General features: G+C 43.4%; 1 protein-coding gene across 1 annotated transcript in view; it reads left to right on the top strand.

The window, feature by feature from the left end:
- LOXHD1 (lipoxygenase homology PLAT domains 1) overlaps window positions 1–19827 on the top strand; it is a 154790-nt gene that overhangs the window by 62047 nt on the left and 72916 nt on the right. Inside the window, exons 15-26 of the mRNA XM_051642711.1 lie at window positions 6966–7042; window positions 7878–8074; window positions 8406–8598; window positions 9482–9642; window positions 12946–13050; window positions 13108–13240; window positions 14000–14154; window positions 15441–15574; window positions 16488–16636; window positions 17613–17717; window positions 18427–18555; window positions 19555–19719. Coding sequence (XP_051498671.1) covers window positions 6966–7042; window positions 7878–8074; window positions 8406–8598; window positions 9482–9642; window positions 12946–13050; window positions 13108–13240; window positions 14000–14154; window positions 15441–15574; window positions 16488–16636; window positions 17613–17717; window positions 18427–18555; window positions 19555–19719 — 1703 coding nt within the window. The remainder of the gene's footprint in view (window positions 1–6965; window positions 7043–7877; window positions 8075–8405; window positions 8599–9481; window positions 9643–12945; window positions 13051–13107; window positions 13241–13999; window positions 14155–15440; window positions 15575–16487; window positions 16637–17612; window positions 17718–18426; window positions 18556–19554; window positions 19720–19827) is intronic.

Genomic DNA, 19827 nt, shown 5'->3' on the forward strand with positions numbered 1-19827 from the left:
TGGAAATGCATATCATGCAGACAGAGATAGCAGTAGAGCAGAGGGCTGTAACTGACCCCTATGTGTGGGTTATAAATGTATTCATCTCTTTCCTAGACAACCAAGTGGCCAAAAGAAATGTGCTGTACTGAGGCAACCCATGGGGAATGAGGTGAACCATGTGTCCTGGCGCTAATTAGGGTCTGCCTCAACATTGCAGCACAAACCATAGAGAACTGGATGAAAACATAGGAGACTAACAGCATAGTTCAGTGTCCTTGTAAAGTCCTACTTGCCCTTTCAGGACGTTCACCCTGTAAGATGGAAGTCCACTGAGCTCCACTTAACAACATCCAGTACCCATTCTAAAAAGTCATCTCCTTGGGGACAAGTGGAATTGTAAAAAGCAAACACAATTATTTTAAAATTGCAAACAAATGTGAAACCACTGTGCTGGTCAGTTGTCTCTTGTCACTGTAAATCAGGAAGGACTCCACTATAACCAGGGGAGTCAACCACACACCAGACAGGAGCCAGTCCCAGCCCCTCTGCATTGCTAAATCCATGTCACATCAAAGAGCAAACTCACCTGGGAGGCAGCACAGAGCAGCAGATGCAGTGTCACCCTGGTTGTGAATAGCAAGCCAGCCTCTCCCTTTTCAAAGAGCAAACCACCATGGTGTCGTTGTTGCCTTTGACGCACATTTAACAACCGTATGTTTTACTGGGTGAAGCCAGCAAGGGAGGCAGGTTTTTTCTTGGACATGAAGTGTGCATGTGAAGAGCTGTTTTGCTTAGTCTCCTCAGAGATATTTCTGTGTCTAACGGCACTGTGCAGCTGGCTCATTTTAAAATTTCCATTTTAATTGTTTCCTCACTTGACTGTTTAACTGAGTGTCTTCTCTCAGCTTGGAGTGATGACCCCATTCCCCTAAGCTTTACACCTGTGGGTCCACAGGGCATTCCTCTTAGGCCAGAGACTGAAAAAGGAGAGAGAAAGAAAACCCAAGACCTAATCCACAAAATATTAATGGGGTGCATTCAGGCTGAAAGTCACAAGTGATGGAATTCCACTCTTCTTACCTTTCTTAATGTCCCTTTTCCAAGTTATATCAGTGTTGTTCGTGCAGCTTTATTTGCTGTCCTTATACCAGCATTATCTCTTCCTCTCAGATTGAGAAGGTAACATGACTGATCACCTCCGAACACAGGGACAGCTGCTCCCTCTCATTATCTTTGGTGCCTGTGTCTCCTGAGAGACTGGGGCATCATCGTAGTATACGGGTGTCGTCATGGATTCTGGAGATATCTGAGGGAGAAGGTGCTCACCCACTGCATCCTCCATGTGAGGGATAAATGTTTCCATGACCTGCAGTGTTTGGATGTTCCCTTCCAGTCCTGTAGGCCAAGGACATCTTCTGTGCTCGCTGCTCTGGCAGGTGCTCAGAGAGGCCTGCTTCACCTGCTTCTTCACAGCCAAGATGTTGAACAAGACTTCGCCAAGAAGGGTGGCTTTTTTTTAGTGAACTAATTCCATCTAGATTAGCTAGATACTCCATCCTGGGGACACCAGGGACACTTCTGGTTCTGTTTGGCCAGTCTGTGACCAGTCGGTGGACATGCTGATGTTTTCATTGCCTTTAATTCCAAGACCTGATTAACTTCCCCTCTTGTACACAACACAGTTGTATGGTCTGAGAAAAAAACTGCTGCTGCTGTGTCCATTGACTTTTCCCCTCTTAGATGCTACTGTGAGCCAGCTACAGGACAAAATGCCTTCCAGCAGAAACACATCTCTCCTGTGCAGAAAGCTTCAGAGGCTTCTTACCTCTGCAAATACCAGGCTGCACCAGCATGTGTAGACCAGGTACTCTTTTTTACAGCAAAGAGCTGGCTAACCAGCTTCCACTAGAGCTGATGTCTGTAGGATAGCCTTATACATCTTCATTGCATATAACTTGTTGATGCCTCTGTTCTTGTTATATGCATATTCATATACAAGGCTATGTTTTGTCTTTTCATTTGAAAGCTTTTTTATGACTCTGTAGGAACATCTATTACCTGATAGTCACAAGAGCTCTATGAGAAGAGCTCTCTTTGTTTTACAAAGGAGCTAGCAGAGATAAAGAGAAGCTAAGTGGATTAATTGTGAGTTTGTGTCAGGTTCAGGAAGAACACCAGAAAATAATGACTCCCAGGCCTGTGCTTTTAGCTCTTAAAACCTTTGGCTGTGAAGGGTATGGCTTGTAGTTCTTTGTAGAGCCAGATATTTTTAAAGCAATAATTTGATCTGTGCTTGCAAGAAGTAAATGCAAGTAACTTCTCTGAGTGTTATTTGGAGAATTACATCTCTTGGGTGTTTTGCAGTATTATCCCCATTACTTCCTTATGACCACACAATGTGATAATATCCATGCTTTTTAGGGACTATACACTGGATCATTCAGAGGCACAGATGAACAATTTATACCTTACAATGCCTGGTGTGGTTTAGGTGACTATGAATACTTCTGGAAAGTTCAAAATGAAGGAGTTCAACCTTTTGCCCCAGAGCTGGAGCCAAACCTTTTTGAATCTCAGAACTGAGTACTTTAGATTTCATTTTCTCCTCAAGGCTCAATGGAAGTCCAGGAATGGACTACCTGGCATTCTTTAAAATAGCCTATTTTTCATAATATTTATATCCCAGAAAGAAATGAATTTTCAGTCAGGCAAAGTCATGAGTCTGTGATAGGATAGAATTTTGTATGCTATAAATCATTACAGCTCCACTGCAATCTTCAATGATATTTCATTACTTTTTTCCTAAGAATATGGACTGCACCACTCTAATATTTTTTTGGCAGCAAAAGCATAAGGAACATCGTTAATTCTCTGAAGAACAACAGATAGACCATGAATGGGATGATGTACTAAGAGGCTCCTGTGAAAGAACGTTTATTCAATCAAATGCCAAAAGTGTTCATCATACAAAGGACTCAGAGAAACCTCATTTTGTTGCCTAAAAGTAGACTGAAATGTCTATATATTTTACATGCTTTTATGTATATATATAGGTTATATTTAAACACACACACAAATACATATGTCTGGATCTAATAGATATGCTAATCATTCTAATTGCACACAGCCTATCATCTGCTGGATTTCAAATGCTAAGTATGATGTTATAAGCTATTTTTTCCAGTGCTTCCCTTATTCTGATCCTCTAGAAATTTTCTCCAAAGTGGCTTTCATGTCATATTTACGTCCTCTTTGGGCTGGTGGACATAGAGTATCCCTTTAGAACAAAGTGTGTGATATGGGACATTTCTACATCCCTGCAAAACCCACAGTGGCCTGTGGGTTACATGCACTGAAATTACATGGAAGGCCTGGTAAAATTAAATATTTTAAACAGGTCTTTTGTACTAGGAACTTGATGGCACTATACTGAAAAAAATGTTCTATTTTCTGTATCCTGATGTGTATATAATGTGTCAACCCATTTGAGTTCAGCCTAGGACTATAAACCCCTGGTTGCAACCTGCTACTCAGTGAAATGCTACTGGAGTTACAGAGAAGTAAATCAGACTATTGCAGCGTGTGTGTTGAAGGGAAGGAGCACAATGACACTGCTCATCCAGATACTTCCTGCCACTAGTTAAAGTCATCTTCTTGAGAAAACAGGGATTGTGCCACTTCTGGCTATTCTCTTGGCTGAAAAGAACTAAGGACACTTAAGCCACTTCTGGTCCTAAACCTCCCTCTTCCTCCTCCAGTCCAAGACATACTCCTCTTGCCATCAGTAGCTACCAACACTGGCAGAGGGAATTTCTTTATCTAGGGGTGTGTTCTCCTTTTTTAATTATATTTTTTTTTCATCTGTCCTCACTGCTGAAGCAGTTTGCATTCACCTTGCTGCACAAAGAGATCAGTTTCTTGCGGGATGAACTTTCATCCATCCACTTTGGCACAGAAGCAGCTCACCCAGATTCATCCCACATGTCCCTAGAACATCAGTAATGGTGAAGGTGGTAGAAAACAACAGCATGTACACCAGTAGCAGAAACAGCAGCTTGCGGGACACAAAAACAGCAGCAGGAGACCAGAAGTGTGTCTACCCCGTGCCCTTCCTGAAGGGCACACTGAAGTCAGTGGTTCTGAGGTGGTGGAGTTCAGGCTTAAATTTTGTAGGTCCTCCCAGTTAACATCCATGCACACAGAAGTATCTTGACTTTTGGGATGATGTGATCCCATAGCCATTGGATCCAAGGATGTGACTCCCGAGCCAGCGTCAAGAACTACATGATACAAAGGTATTAAGGACCAGTTCTAACAGGTAAAAAAAAATAAATCCCCCAACCTCAAACCATCAATAAAGGCTTCCTTTCTTAAGGTAATGTGGTATCTTGGCATGCTCATCTTCTGCCCTTCTTGCACTCTACCCTTGCTCAACTCCTGCCATCAATTTCATGGTCTTCTCCACAGATTTCTCTGCTCCTCATGGCAAGTGAAAGGGATGAATATGGGGTAGATTGCATACCTGACAACCTGCTAAAGCTTAGAGGGCAGCTGGGACTGGAGATGTGTGCCTGTTTGGTGGGGCTGTATGCACCTCTTGTGCACGGGCACTTGGCTGCTAGTGCTTCCAGGACAGGCCGGCTCCAGCACATGTTTGGATTGCTTTCCTTGTGTTGGGTTTTTTGCATGGGTATTGGTGCTTATTGCTTTCTGTTGGATGGGAAGGGAGAGGAGGAGACTAAAATGTTAATGTTCCTTCACATGCATGAAACGAAGACCTCTCATCCTCGGTCTTCCAAAATATCTGATTACTTCTTAGTCACCATGGCAAGTCCAATTGCTGATGACAAGCTGTGCTGGCTTACTACCAGAGAGATATCAGTGCTCAGCGAGCATCTATTTGTGTCCCCAGATCTGTTATGAGGGTAACTTTCTGGTTTCCATGTGTGCTGGCTCATCAGCAGAACTGTCACCGTTTGACTCAGGTCCTACAACAACCCTCTCGATCCCCTCCCCCTCCCACCCAGGTAGGGAAGGAGAGAGAGAAAAAGAGAGACTTGGCTGGATTGAAAACTAAACTGCACAGCTTTAATTAAACACTAATGAATGATATAAGAAAATATATACAATTATATACAGATTTGTTCAGGTATGTGCAAGAACCTCTCACCTCCCCCCACCCCCAGCAACTCCCACCACACTCCCCTGAGCTGGAACAGTCCCGAGAAATCCCGGAGCTGCTGCTGGAGAAAGCAGAGAGTGATGAGGGTCAGGAGAGCTCCAGCCTGGGGTCAAGGGTGCTGGATGGACGGAGTCCTGCCCAGACACCGGCCATGGACAGGAGAGAAGGGAAGAAGAAGCAGGAAGGAAGGTGTCTTCTGTGATCTCTGACCTTCCTCTGAGCTTACGTAGCTCTATGGAATGGAACATCTCTGGCCAGTTTTGCTGTCTGTCTAACTCAGCCTCCCACGGGGGGGTCACAGATCTCCCCGTAGTGTCTGAGCCGGCAGAGTGAAGGTGCCACCTCGAAGCCCCAGCAGTTAGAAAAACATTCCAGTGTCTTATCAGCCGAGCTAGAACAGAGTGTTGCCAGTTAAAAGAAAGCTCACTGAAAGAAAAAAAAAATCAGTAAAAAGGAAAATTGGCTTCATCCTGGCTCAAACCAGGACAAGAACCAGGCATGGAAAACGGAATGTGGAGTGAACTTCCCTCCTGTTTGGTGTGAGGGTCAGCCAAGGAGAGTGTGCACAGCAGCATTGTGGGGTGCTTGCAGTGCATCTGTGCTGCATGTATTCGTGCGGGAGCAGGTCCTCCATGCTCTGATGTCAGTCTCATAGCTGTGCAGCCTTCTTTAAAAAGAAACAGTTTCTTGGGGATTTGTTTTTCTCTTTCTAGCTCTGGGAATTATTACAGCTATTTAAATGCCCTGCATGACCTGCCAGAGCTTGCCCACTTGTCCTTTTGTTCACACCTGCTGGTTTTAAGTGTAATTTTCAATTGCAAAAGATGCTGCTGCAGATAGGTGTGTACCTGGGAACAACAGCCTGTCTGGGAATGGTGCCCGTTCTCATGACAGGATGTTTTGGGGGTTGAAATGTCCCCAGTGCATGGCTGTGGGGAACCTGACCCCAAGCAATAGTCTTACAGGGACATCCCGAGCACTGCAGCAGCCTGGGGTTGAAGTGGGAAGTGAGAAACCTTTGCCAGGGCCAATGCTGTTGTCATACAGTGGTGCTGTGTGGTGTACAATGGGGTTGGGGCTGTAACTCCTTAATCCCTGAGGCTGAAAGAACAGCTGTGAAGGTTACACATGGTTCCCCTCCACTTTTCTTCACATTGTGTTCCCTTAAGATCATGCTAGGTTTTGCTTTGTGCCCAGCTCTTCTTAATTAGATCATCAGATTAATGTTGAGAAACAAAGGAAATCCTTCCTTTTGCTGGTTCCAGCTGCATTCACATACTCAGCCCTGAAAATGACAACAACTTAATTCAGCCCCATCCAGGTGGAGAAAAATGTGTTATAATCTTCTTTGAAAGGAGGAGAAAAGTGATGGTAAACTAGAGGAGGGGAGTTTAGTAATTTAGATGCTATGAAGGTTGTAACCAAGGCAGCTAGTGATAAAGACTGCAGGTATTTCTGGTCAATGGAGGTTAATGCTTTCAAGAGACTGAGCCTGCCCATTTCCAGGAATGACTTGTGGCTATGGAGTTTATGCTTTCCAGACAGATGGACATCACAGCAGATGCCTATTCTCTGCAAGCAGGGCTCTCATCATCTCTTTTCTTAGAAAAATGGAGGTTTACAATGTGAATGCTGTAGGGTCTGGTCAAGCTTCTGCAAGCTTAACAGAGATAGAGAGTCCTGCAAAAATGTCCTTTTTACTATGGTGTGGATTTTTACTATGTGTGGAGGCAGCCTAGATTTTGAAAGGTCTCACAGGCCCCAATTAATCAAAGATAACTTACTTCTCTTTGTAAACTAGATGGCTTGACAAAAATGAGGATGATGGTCAGATTGTCCGAGAATTAGTGCCTGCTGGGGAGTCACCAATGCTAAAAAGTGAGTTTAGCTTGGAAAAAAGAAAGTCTGGGTTTAAGCTGTGTGTGCACCTGTTTACTTGCTTTATTCCACTTCATGATTCACATCAGTTCACAGTAAATCTACTGGGCTTTTTTGGCCATTCTTATGCAAGAAGCTGCAGTAGGTCACTGTGTGGGAGGGGAGAAACGCCTCTGACCCTTAAATCCTAGTTTATGAATGGGATTAATTTCCATAAAAGAGAATAAATGCAACCTTTTAATGTAGAAAGAAACTTTGATTTTTGGTGTTGTGATTTGTTTGAAAATTACTTTCTTGTGTAGCTTTCTCTGAAGGACCTTGAATTGCCACTGCTTTAGTAAATTCCCTCAAATAACATTGTGTTCCCAGAAGAAAATCACCAAAAAGATTACTTTGTCCTTTTCTGGAGAACTGGGACTCCAATGCAACAATTTTCTTTAGAAAACAACTCTTACAGAGCTCAGGTTGAGATGCTTTTTTGTTTTGGAAAAAAAAGTCAAAGCTATTGAATTTAATTGTAAGTATACAAACAAGTGAAATCACCTCATTTGACCAAGCTCATTTTTATGGCTCTAACAGTAAGAGGGAGGAGTACAGAATATTTTCTGCTTATTAATGTGACTATTGCATCTCTTATGCTTTGGTGAATAACTCCAAAGTGTGACAGCTTATCCAGTGTGGCCCTAAGATGCTGGGTGCATGGAATGGAGGAACAAAGTCCTCTCTGTATCTGTAGCTGAACCCCTGCTCCTATAACTGTTGGAAGCCAGTTGCCTGGCTGAGGACTGGAAATGCCACTCACCTATCTGTGTTTTGTACATTAATCTCACTTTAGATGTCAGTTACCACATCAGTGTGAAGACTGGAGATATCCCTGGTGCCAGCTCAGACTCCAAAGTTTTCATCAAACTCTATGGTGAAAAAGCAGACTCCAGCAAAGAGCCTCTCCTAGTCTCTGATAATGATCTAGGCAATTATTTTGAACGTGGTCGAGTAGATGAGTTTACCCTAGATATGATGGATATTGGGAAGGTAAGAATTAATTGCAGGTGGCTGTGCATTTTGTTTAAGTGTCTGAATTCAGAATCAATATAACACTCAGGACTGAGTGTGATGGGAGAATCTCTGACCTTTGCATTGGGTGTTAAGAAATATATTTTGTATCAACTGTAACATCAGCAGTCTAGCATACATGAGAAGAGTTTTCTAAGTTTATAAACACATACATTATTTACAGAAACAGGGAAGGGGATTTTTATATATTAGGCACATCCTGTCGTGTTGTGTGTTTGTTTGTTTGTTTTGGTGTGGTTTGTTTTGTTTTTTCTTTCTGCCCTCTTGTTTTTTGTTTGCTTTTTGAAAGATCAGCCGAATACTGATCGGACATGACAACGTGGGTCTCCGTTCTGGCTGGTTCCTTGCCAGTGTCCAGATCACAGTTCCAGTCCAGGGAAGGCAATACATGTTCCCCTGCAACCGATGGCTCGACAAGGATGAGGCTGATGGCAGGGTGGAGGTGGAGGTCTACCCAAGTGAGATTGTGCCTATTGAGAAACGTGAGATAAAACATGTTGAGAAATGTGTGCTTTGTTTTGTTTGTGGGCTTTTCTGTTTGCTGGTTTGTTTCTTTGTTTGTTTGTTTGTTGATAGCTAGGACTGAGTTTGCATTACTAGCATTTTTAAGGGCCAGGTTAGATATCAAAACCAAAATGTCCCTGTCCCAAAGAGCTTATATTGCTAAGCAAAGCAAATGATTCTGTTCTTGTCTGGTTTTCTCCAACAGGTGGGAAAATATTACAGAGTTTTCCGTCTCCATTTCATGAGATCATATAAAAAATTCACATTCTGGGCAGTGCAGCACAGCTTGAGGAGCTGTGCTGCTTCATTGCAGTATCAATGGGTTCTGCTTCTTTCATATTTACCTGCCCTGCTGCACTGGTCCTGCACAAGCACATGTCCTGCCCTGTCTGTGTGACCCCATTGCCGGAAAGAGAGAAGCTCTTTGATAGAAAAAAGACCAAATCCCTACTGCCTGTTTGACTTTTATCTGTAGATTAATTTTCTTTAAAGGCTGCTGTTAAAATTTGCCTTGGGAACTTGAGAAAGGATGCTGTGCTTTTCCTCTGCTCTGTGTAACTCCCTCCCTTGTTTAGTATTAAGGACACCATTCAACCATTCCATAGCTGATACTGAAATGAAATTCCCTTTTAAGGCTCTATTTTACAGCCCTCTGATACTGGCTTAATACTTGTAAAAGGAAAACTATTAGGTTAGTCCTCGGTGAAGAGCTGTGTTATCTCACGTTTGGCTGGGATAAGAGCAAATGGTCAGCTGCATGGTCATTTGTTAAGACAAGGTAATTTAATTTTGAAGCTGAGCCCTTGGGAGTGCTGTTATCTGAGCTTCTCTGCTAATTTAATTGCTTTATTTTTGGACTAGTGATAAACTACGAGGTGTCTGTAGTCACTGGAGACGTGCGGGCCGCAGGCACCAATGCCCAAGTCTTCATGCAGATTTACGGAGAGACTGGAAAAACTGAACTGATGATCCTAGAAAACAGGTCAAACAACTTCGAACGAGGAGCCACAGATACTTTCAAGGTATGTTGGAGTCAGCCGTTGACAATTCTATGGGGGCAGAGAAGAGTCAAAACTGCAACATCAACAGAATAATTGGCCCAATCATACAAAACAAACCTGCCAGGCCTGTTGGTATCTGCTGTCCTTTATCCATGTTTCTGGGATGTTTAGTATTTCTTCAGGGAATTCTGTGTTCCATGGAGTGAATTTCACCTTCTGAGGAACTGATGGAAGAAGGGTGATGAAAGAGTATGGTCCAATAGCAGCTTCTGTTTACCTTTAGTTTCACAGAATCACAGAATCATTTTGGTTGGAAAATACCTTTAACATCATCCAGTCCAACTGTTCCCCCAGCCCTGCCAAGGCCACCCCTGCCCCATGTCCCTCAGCACCACATCTACACGGCTTGGAAACCCCTCCAGGGATGGGGACTCCAGCCCTGCCCTGGGCAGCCTGGGCCAGGGCCTGACAACCCTTCTGGGGAAGAAATTGTTTCCAAGATCCAATCTCAACTTCCCTTGGCACAACTTGAGGCCATTTATTCCTGTCTTATTACTTGTTCCTTAGGAGCAGAGACTGACCCCCCTGGCTCCAACCTCCTCTCAGGGAGTTGGAAGAAAGTACGCATGTTAGACCTCAAAAGACCTTAAACTCATATTTTTGGGCCTGACCAGATGTTTTTCTCTATCTGGGGAAAAAGAAACCCCATAAGAGCAAAAGGAATGCTGGCTTTGCCTGGAATCACACAAGCCTATTGCCACTGGCACATGTTGTCAGCCCCCAGCCCAGAGGTTTGCTGCTGTAATTTCTGTGTGAGTGCCCCATTAATTTTACTGCTGAGAGCACTATTCCAACAAGCACTGTGCAGGCATGATGTTGGAGGAGCACTGGACACTCCTCCACCCATCAGTCTGGCCCGCATTTAGTTTGACTCTGCAGAGTCCACATCTCTTTCTGAGCAATCCAGCAGTAGACAGAGTATTTGCAGGGGCAGAAAACCTTAGGCTAACTCAGGTGTGTGAGCCAGGACCTGCCTAACTCAGCAAGAGGTCCTGGGCTGACAAGGTGGAGCAGCAGATGGGCATTGCAATGTGGTCAGGCATTCCCTCCTCAGTGGGACCTGGCTACCTTGAACAGTTGTTCTCTTCTGGCTTGCTTGATTGTGTTTTCTGTCCAGAGAAGCCCAGATCTGGGGGAAAGGAATGGTTTTAGTTCTTGCCCTGATGTGGGACAGGATGTGCTGTCAGGGCATGTCAGAGGCACATCCTTCTGTACTGTAGTAACCTCAGGAGATACCAACACCTGGACAGTAAAGCACAGGGTCCAGGTGGAAGCAAGACTTTAGGGCTCAGCATGGTGGTGCTTGGGTCTCTTTGTGAATTTGCAGATTGCCAAGGAGGTGGGATCCATCTCATCACAGTTAAGCGCCTAATTGGAACTAGTCATGGAAACTCCCCTGAATCATCAAGAATGGGGGTGTCTTTCTCATTGTCACTGGCTAAACGGGTGTGCCTTTATCCACAGCTTTTTACCACAGTTTTGTAATGTGTATTTCTGAGATAATTTTACCTCCCTCTGCCTCAGTTTCTTGCTTTATAGAATGGAGTCAGTGATGTTTACCCATTTTTAATGAGTTCCTTGGGATTTAAGAGGACTAGCAACTTATAAATGCTTGCTTTTAAGACTCTATAATTTTGAGATTAGGTTTCTCTGATTTTAAAGGAAATAAGTTTTCAAAAATTCATGAGTAAAAGCTATTTGCCAATATCAGATTTATAATAAAGCCATATGTACAGTGCTCAATTTACATATCCCTGTTTATATCATCTCTCAGATATTTATTGCCAGACTTTAAAATTCTGCCCATTTTCTGTGATTTTTTTATGAGTGCACAAGGCAGAAGCTCTGAAGCATTAATAGATAGACCCTCTGTCTCTTTCATGATACGAATATTTACAGAAAGAGATGGGAAAGAATAAGATTCTGTGAGCTACATGCTAATAGGAAATGCCATCAGTTATAGACAGGGCATGCAGGGTGATTATAGCAAATCTCAGGGTAAAACAGTGTAAGGAAAGACACATTCTTTATGCCAGGACAGCTGGATCAATTTTAGTTTTCTGATAAGCATCTTGTGTGAAATTGATTTTGTTTTAATCTACCATAGGAAAAAAAAATGCTTCTAGACTGAATCCAAGTTACCAGATTTCAGCCTGAAGCAAATGTTTACAAGTTTTATAATATTAACACTGCATAACAGCATAAGCAGTCATCAGAAATGAGTCACTGGTTGTTGAAGGATTAAATGGAGTAATCCAGGCAAATAATCTAAACCAACACGGTGTTGTATCTGCTGTATTGACTAGAGAGATGGCAATCGTCTTACTGATACAAGCCTTCTGCCACTGATGCATAGTAATCACTAATGATTGTGTCCTCACTAGTGAGGTGAGAAAATGCTTTTCTAATTTTCCAGAGGAGACAAAAGGATAAGGGCAGCTTGAGCCTATGGTCCCTGTCAGAGATCAGTTTATATGATTTCAAGTTCACTGCTTAGTTCATATTTCATGCCAAGTATTAAATGTATTATTAATTTTAAAAAAAACCCAACAACAAAACACTTCAGGCACTAAGAATCTCTAAAAAAGGTAGAGTGATATTTTAGCATATTCACCTTTAATGCTGACATGGAGACAAGACAATACTGGTGAGGAGAGAAATGGGGATCTCAGTGAATAGAATTTCAGTTCCTGTCCTCACCATGGTTGCTCTGAATGTCTTCAGCTCAGTCTGTTCAGACGAGATTTGGTGATGGTAAGTATGAAAGAATAAAAAAGGAAGGAAGAAGTAAAGATAAACTTGCATTAAAAAAAAATAAAATAAAAAATTGGTCTTGTACTTGTTTAGACATTTTGGGCAATTGAGGTGATGCTCCCCAAATATAAAGAGGGCATACATAAAAGATGGGGAGAAACTTTTCACCAGAGAGGGCAGTGACAGGACAAGGGGTGATGGTTTTAAACTGAAAGAGGGGAGATTTAGGTTGGATATCTGGAAGAAATTATTCACCATGAGGGCAGTAAGGTGGTGGAACAGATTGCTCAGGGAGGTTGTGGCTGCCCCATCCCTGGACGTGTTCAAGGCCAGGTTGGATGAGGCTTGTGCAGCCTGGTCTGGTGGGAGGTGTCCCTGCTCATGGCAGGGACGTTGGAACCTGGTGATCTTTAAGGTCCCTTCCAACCTTAAGTGTTCTGTGATTTTTAAGAATGCACTTTATGAAGTTGTCTTATATTGTCCTGGGTGCTGACTTTCCCTTGATGGCAGAGAGAGGCTGCAGATGTTGGCAAGATTTATAAGATTCGGATAGGCCATGATGGGACAGGCATTGGGGATGGCTGGTTCCTGGAAAGTGTCACACTGAAGAGGCTTGTCACAAAGACAAAGGAGCCAGATACAAAGAAGAAAAAGAAGAAGTCGGAGGAGGAGGAAGAAGAGGAGAGCCAGGTGGAGGAAGTGATGGATGTCTATACATTTGTGGCCCATCGCTGGCTGGCTAAAGATGAAGGAGATAAGGAGCTTGTGGTGGAGCTGGTACCTGATGGAGAATCTGACCTGGAGGGTAAATATGAGAGAGCGTGTGTGTTTGTGGACACAGCAGTTGCAAGAAGGATGATAACCAACCTGTGGTGCTTTGCAGAAGCATTTATGGCCCTCAAGGCACCCCCATTGCCCCAAGCCTGCAGTGAAAAGCAGTGACGCTTACACTGTGATTTGGTTAATCAGCTCTGGGAAGGATTAGGACAGTGATAAACCAAGACAGAGGATGGAGGGAAACAGCCTGAAATGGGAGTCTCCTGAAGGACTTCTGTGTGATTCTCCAGAGCTTGTTGGGGCATTTGGGTTGAGTTCTGCAAGTAACCAGTGTGGGTGGGAGTTTAGTAATCTGTAATTATTTAGATGGTTAAGGACAAGGGCTGGAGAACGATGGAGCTGCTCATTTTTTAAGATTGATGCACATAAACTCCAGACAAAATCCTTCTTAAAGCTGACTGTGCTGGTATTTCTGGGCTACATGTTTCATGGTGAGCCGTAGGTCTGATGAAATCAGACATCAGGAGGAAATTCTTTACCATGAGGGTATGAAAGCACTGGAATAGGTTGCCCAGGGAAGTTGTGGCTGCCTCCTCCCTGGAGGTGTAGAAGGGCAGGTTGGATGGGGCTTGTGCAGCCTGGTCTAGTGGGAGGTGTCCCTGCTCATGGCAGGGAGGTTGGAACCTGATGATTTTCAAGGTCCCTTCCAACCTGCACCATTCTATGATTCTATAAATATGGTAATTTCTGGGCTCTTCCTGATCTGCCTTTGCAATTTTACTTGCAGAGAATACATATGAGGTCCGTGTTCTCACTGGGAATGTGTTTGGGGCTGGGACAGATGCTAATGTGTTCCTGAGCATCTATGGCATAGAAAGAGGAGACACGGGTGAGCGCCAGCTGAAAAGGTCGAACAACCTCAACAAGTTTGAGAAGGGCCAGGTAATGCATCAGCTCCTTACTCAGGCAAGGAGAAGGCAGGCAGAGCTCTCCCAGTTATCATGCTGGCCATTCTTTGCAGTCTCTTCTCCTCAAGCCTTGGCTTCTTCAGCTTAAAGCTCAGATGTGTTCTATTTCTTGAATACATTATTTAAAGCAAAGTGCCTCAAAGCATTTTCCAGGGGAAATTATTTTGAATAAAGAGGTGAACACCAATTATACATCAGAGCCACTTCTTGCATCTGCTTCCTGTAAGCATTCTGGCAATAATGTTTCCTGCCAGGAATACTTGAGGTCCACAAACTTTAATATTGGAGAGTATCTGTGAGGCAGCCCAAGTATGTCAGTATTTAGGCTGCAAATACAATTTTAAATGTTCTACTCAACCAGTAAGGGAATAAAAGCAATGCCACATGGTGTGCTATAATTACATTATAATCCAATCAAATTAAACAACATCTCTTGTCGATTGAATATTTGCCATAAAAATATTTATGAACAATTAACAAGGTACTCTTTTAGCCAGGAATTATTCAATGAATCATTTTGAATAATGAAAAATTAGGAACACAATAAATAACTGTAGAAGACTTGCAATCACAGGAAAGAGCCTAAGGTTGTTAAATAAGCTGTTAGCTATGATTTATGAGCTTGGCACTGGTGATACTGCAACTTGCATGTGGTTCTCCACTCAGTGGGAAGAGTACTAAGCTGCAAATGTAACTCTCTTTGCTCTTGGGAGTAAAAACGCAAAGTCTACCAACAAGCTAATCACATTAACATGTTTAATGTATTATGATAACGAGGACCATCCTGTCACACTACTATGGCTAATAAATGAACCTCCTGGTTGCAGTAAACAACAAAAGGAGGAAATTCTGTGGTTTGAAATAAAGCACATGGAGGTACACGGGAGAGTTTTGACGGAGTCAATATGTTTGTCATCAGTTCCACATTCAATCTGGGGGAAAATACTAAATCTGAAAGGAATGAGATTTAGGAGAGAGGAGTTAAACCTACAGAAAGCTGAAATGGGGCTGAGGTAAAGAAAGGAGTGAAGGGTTGTGCATCTTCATGGCTGTTACAGCCGTGTAGGAACCAAGCATGAGTACCAATGGGACAGCTCACAGCTCTGTAGGTAATTTAGTACATCCATCAAAATAATACAAGGGGGACTTACAAACACATTTTGTTTTAATGGGGAAAAAAAAGATTACCCTTGGCCATTTACTGCCTTTCCTTCCTCCTTTCTGGGAAACACAGTCAATTGCCTCTTGCCTCCTGTGCAGGTGGATGTGTTCACTGTCAAAGCCATCGACCTGGGTGAGCTGAAGAAGCTGCGGATCCGCCACGATAACTCTGGTGCTAGCTCAAGCTGGTTCCTGGAGAGGGTAGAGGTTGTTGACCTGAAGGAGAGCACCACGTGAGCAGCCTATCGCACCCTTTTCACATGGTCAGAAAAGGGGACACGTTCTCAGGAGCCATGGGAAGGCAGAGGAGATGCAGAAGGGCATCATGGTAGCTCGACTCACAGGGTAGCTCCAGCTCACAGGGAGCAGGCATCCTTTGGGGTCCTCCCAATGATTGTGCTGTTATACTGAGCATGGGGCCATTCTAGGGTACCTCTGGGCAGGGATTTGATTCCCAGCATCTCTGTGGTTAGGAAACCAGCCATGTTTGGAAGGAAACCTCATCTTTTTTCTGTTTCTCCTAGGAGGGACTCTCCCTTCTGAAGAGCTCCCTTTGCAGAGCCTGCACGCATATGTTCCCTTTCAAGGCTCCACTCTGGAAGACATTTTGCTTGTCTTTTGTACCTAATGCAAAAATCTGGGCCAAAAGCAAGTCCCAACCTAAGCAAACTCCCATGGTTTTCACAAACAGCTGGGTGAGCAAGGCCTAGGCTGTAAGAAACTTGAAATACAGGCTTGCCTTTGAGCTGGAACATGTCTGAAGTGACATGCTTAAAAGTCACACAGTGCTTTCCTGGGTGGGACTGCACATAAGGACCTCAAGATGGGTCCATTCTTCATAAACAAAAAAATACCTGGGAGACTGGAGGTTCCCTTGAGTTATTTAACTTCTTCTGGGAGTGAAAACTAAAAGAAATCAATCATACGGGTCTGGCAGCTCAGAACAGCACTTTTCAGTAAGTGCTCACTAACCTATTTATGGATTTAGCTCCCAAAACAATACCAAAGCTCAAAGATAAAAACAGATGTACTGTTCAGCTTTGAATAACCTTGTTTTCTTTAAGTAGTGTCTGATCTGTGCTTATTTATGTTATTAAAGCCTGTGAAGCCCTGTGTAAGTGCTGGGTGCTGCTGTCATTCTTGTAGGTATTATTTTCCATGCCAGCGGTGGTTAGCAGTTGAGGAAGATGACGGTCAGATTGTCAGGGAGCTGGTCCCAGTGGATGAAGCATTTGTAAAGAAAGATACGGAAAATGATGGCCAGTCTCTTGCAACGCTGGGCCTGGAACAGAAAGGTTTATGTTAGCCTTGTATTTCTTCCAGTATGGGGTTGAAAAGGAACGAATTTATTAGTAGTGTTAAGGGCAACTCGGGGCTGTGAGTTGTTCTGCCCCATCCATGAAGTTTTCAGGTGTGAATGAAGTGTGAAGTGCATGTCAGCCAGCAAGGAGTGGATACTCCTCATTTTTTGGTGATTTGATCATCTTGAAAGGGTGACCCAAAGTGGGAAAACTAGGAAGGTGGATAACATATTCAGTCATCAACTCTCAACTGAAATGCACATTAGTTGCTAGCATCTAAGGCACCTCCCAGCCATTGCATATCATGGACTGGAATGGTTAAATGTTTCAACGTTAAAGTGACCAGAGAACAAACGTAACCAGAGAAAGGAAAGAGGAGGGAAATTTGTCTCACTTTCCATCTTACTGCTTGTGTCTGTTGCCCTCTGCAATAATTTTGCCTCTCGTGCATTGTTTTGCACGACAACCACAGAGCAATGACACCTGGCTCTGATGCTGAAAGGTGCTGAGTACTAGCACATTTTTCGCAGCACAGTGAAGACTCTATTAGACTTCTCCATGTTTTTTTACAAGCTTACTGCACTTGCTAGGTGATTGTGTGATAGATCATCCCTAGCGATGCCACTGTGAAGGTTGTGTTTGTGAACATGAACTGCAAATATCAAAGTGCACATAACTTCTGGTGTTATTTGCACATATAATATTTGGTGAGAATAAAAGAAAGGGGGAGGGGGTGCATGACTTTTTTATAAATAGTATTCACTGAGGCAGCTTTGAGGAGCCTTAAAGATTCCCAAAAAGCAAAGCTTTCTTCCCAGGAGCTACCACAGCACATGACAGGAACTAGAGGTTACAATGTGGCTGTGATCAGTCAAAATAAAACCCATACCAAACACACATATGCAATGAAAAGTAGAGTTAATTTGTGCTCAGAGCTCACATTCTTAAATTAAGATATTTTATCTGGCAGCTAAATCAACAACATACACTGTGAAAGTGAAAACTGGGGACAAGAAGAATGCTGGGACAGATGCCAACGTCTTCATCACTCTCTATGGAAGTAAAGACGATACAGGTATGGCTTCACCTGGTGGAAAAGGTTAGCAGCCCCCTGCTGAGAGCCTGATAAGACAGGTCACGGTTTCCTTTTGTTTCCTCACCACCCATTCCTCACTCCTCTCAGCACTTCTCTCTGCCTCTGCATACATGGTGATGGCTGGGAGCATACCGCCAGCTGCTGCAAATCGCTGCTGAAATTTGTGATGCTGATTTGCACCAGCTGCTGATCTAAAGGCTTTAATTTCAATTATAGAAACAGCTCAGTTGACTGGGACTACGTTACTGAGTAGTGAACGTGGTGAATTATTTGCTTTCCTCAGAAATGAATCAGCACGCTCCTGAAACCCAGCTCCCCTCTGCCTCTTTGAGTGGCCCAGAAGTATTTAATCAGCTGATGAGCAAATTCTCTTGGAAGCAGCCAAGCTGTGTGTGCAGTGACTGGAGTGCCTGTGAGTGACAGAGCTGATGGGTAGGACCAGTTTCTTCAGCTGTGAGCACAGCAGAACAGCACCGTCCCTAAGTCACTGCCAATCACTCCAGAAAAGAATTACTTATATTTTGGGTGTTGGTGCAGATTTGGGTTCAGAGGGAGGGACGGACAAAGCTGAAATCCTGAGATGAAAAGCCATTTTGTCTGTTTTAGCCACTTCCCCAGTTGCACTGTTGACATTCCCAGGAGATTTGTTTTACATGCTGAACAATGTCCTTTTGCATCACCACAACAGGGACAGTCAGCCTAAAGGCCTCAAAGATTAACAAGAACAAATTTGAGCGTGGGAAGGTAGATGAGTTTACAGTGGAGTCTGTGGACATTGGAGACCTGAAAAAAATCAAGATAGGCCATGACAATAAGGGTAAGATAATCTGCTTTGCAATGTAGTATTTCTAGTGCATTAGGCACATTGCTGTGTAAAATAACCTGCCTCCAAGACCCCAAACGTAATTCACCTTTTAGTGACAGATCCTTGCTGTCACTTTGGCTGTTGCTGCAACTATCTTTGCTGGTAATACCATTCCCATGGCTGTGGCAATAAGAGCACAGTGGTGGCAACTCCTAGGTACCTTTGCAACCTCTCTCTCTGGAAGATGCTCATTAGTTTTGCTGCCACATCTTTAGAGACATTCCTCATTTATCACAAGAGCCAATGAGCGTCCATGAGCCCCACTTTAAGGCGGTGACTGCCAGGGGCACAGGATGGCTTGTCGCCCATCCCTTCTGTCCCGGACCACAGCTGTTGGTTTGGGTTCAGTTGTCCTTGAGAAGCAAGTCTGTTTTAGTTCGTTAGCTGGGGATAATCAGAAGAGGCCTTCGCTGGCTTAAAAGACATTTTGTTTAGACTTATCTGGGGAAGAAAAGAACAGTTTCCCACACCTGGTAGTTCTTCTTCTTCTGCATGAGACCTATAGACATGTCTAATTTCTTTTATGCTTTTATAATTTTTTAAATTCTTTTACATTTGGGTTTTTTTCATCATCAAGTCCTTGATATTTCTTAGACATAGATGTGTCTCTGCTTAAAACCAGGGTAGTACTAGAAAGACACATGGATTCCTTCCCTGTGGGGCACCAAGGGACATGTTTGTTGCTAACTGCTAGGACTTGTTACAAAGGCAAATTAATCCAAGCAATGGAGTAATTAGCATTTGTACCTGCACATCTTTAACTTTGACAACATAGAAATGTAAAGCACATTAGCTCAAACCTGGACAATTGCTTGCAATGGCATCTGTTTGATTTTTATACTGGCAAAAGAGAGGAATATTTCTTTCTCAGAGGTCTGGAATGCAATGATTGGTTTGCTTTTATCTGTAAAGGCTTCTTGGGGCTATTCACTGTTATCTCTCCAACCACAGGTAATTCAACTGGCTGGTTTCTGGAATGGGTGGAGATTGATGCCCCATCACTGGGACAGTGCCTCAAGTTCCCTTGTGGCCGTTGGCTGGATAAATCAGAGGATGACGGAGCCATTGAGAGAATTATCTTCCCTGCAAAACTGCAGACAACAGAATATATCCCATGTGAGCAGAATGCCATTTCCCCATGATACACCCAAAATTAAAGAACATAAAATCTCACCAGCTCATGCAGTTTTGAGGCTTGGCCTCTCCCTTGAATTGGCTTTGAAA

This window comes from Apus apus, chromosome Z (genome assembly GCF_020740795.1).
Source record: "Apus apus isolate bApuApu2 chromosome Z, bApuApu2.pri.cur, whole genome shotgun sequence".
Taxonomy (NCBI): domain Eukaryota; kingdom Metazoa; phylum Chordata; class Aves; order Apodiformes; family Apodidae; genus Apus; species Apus apus.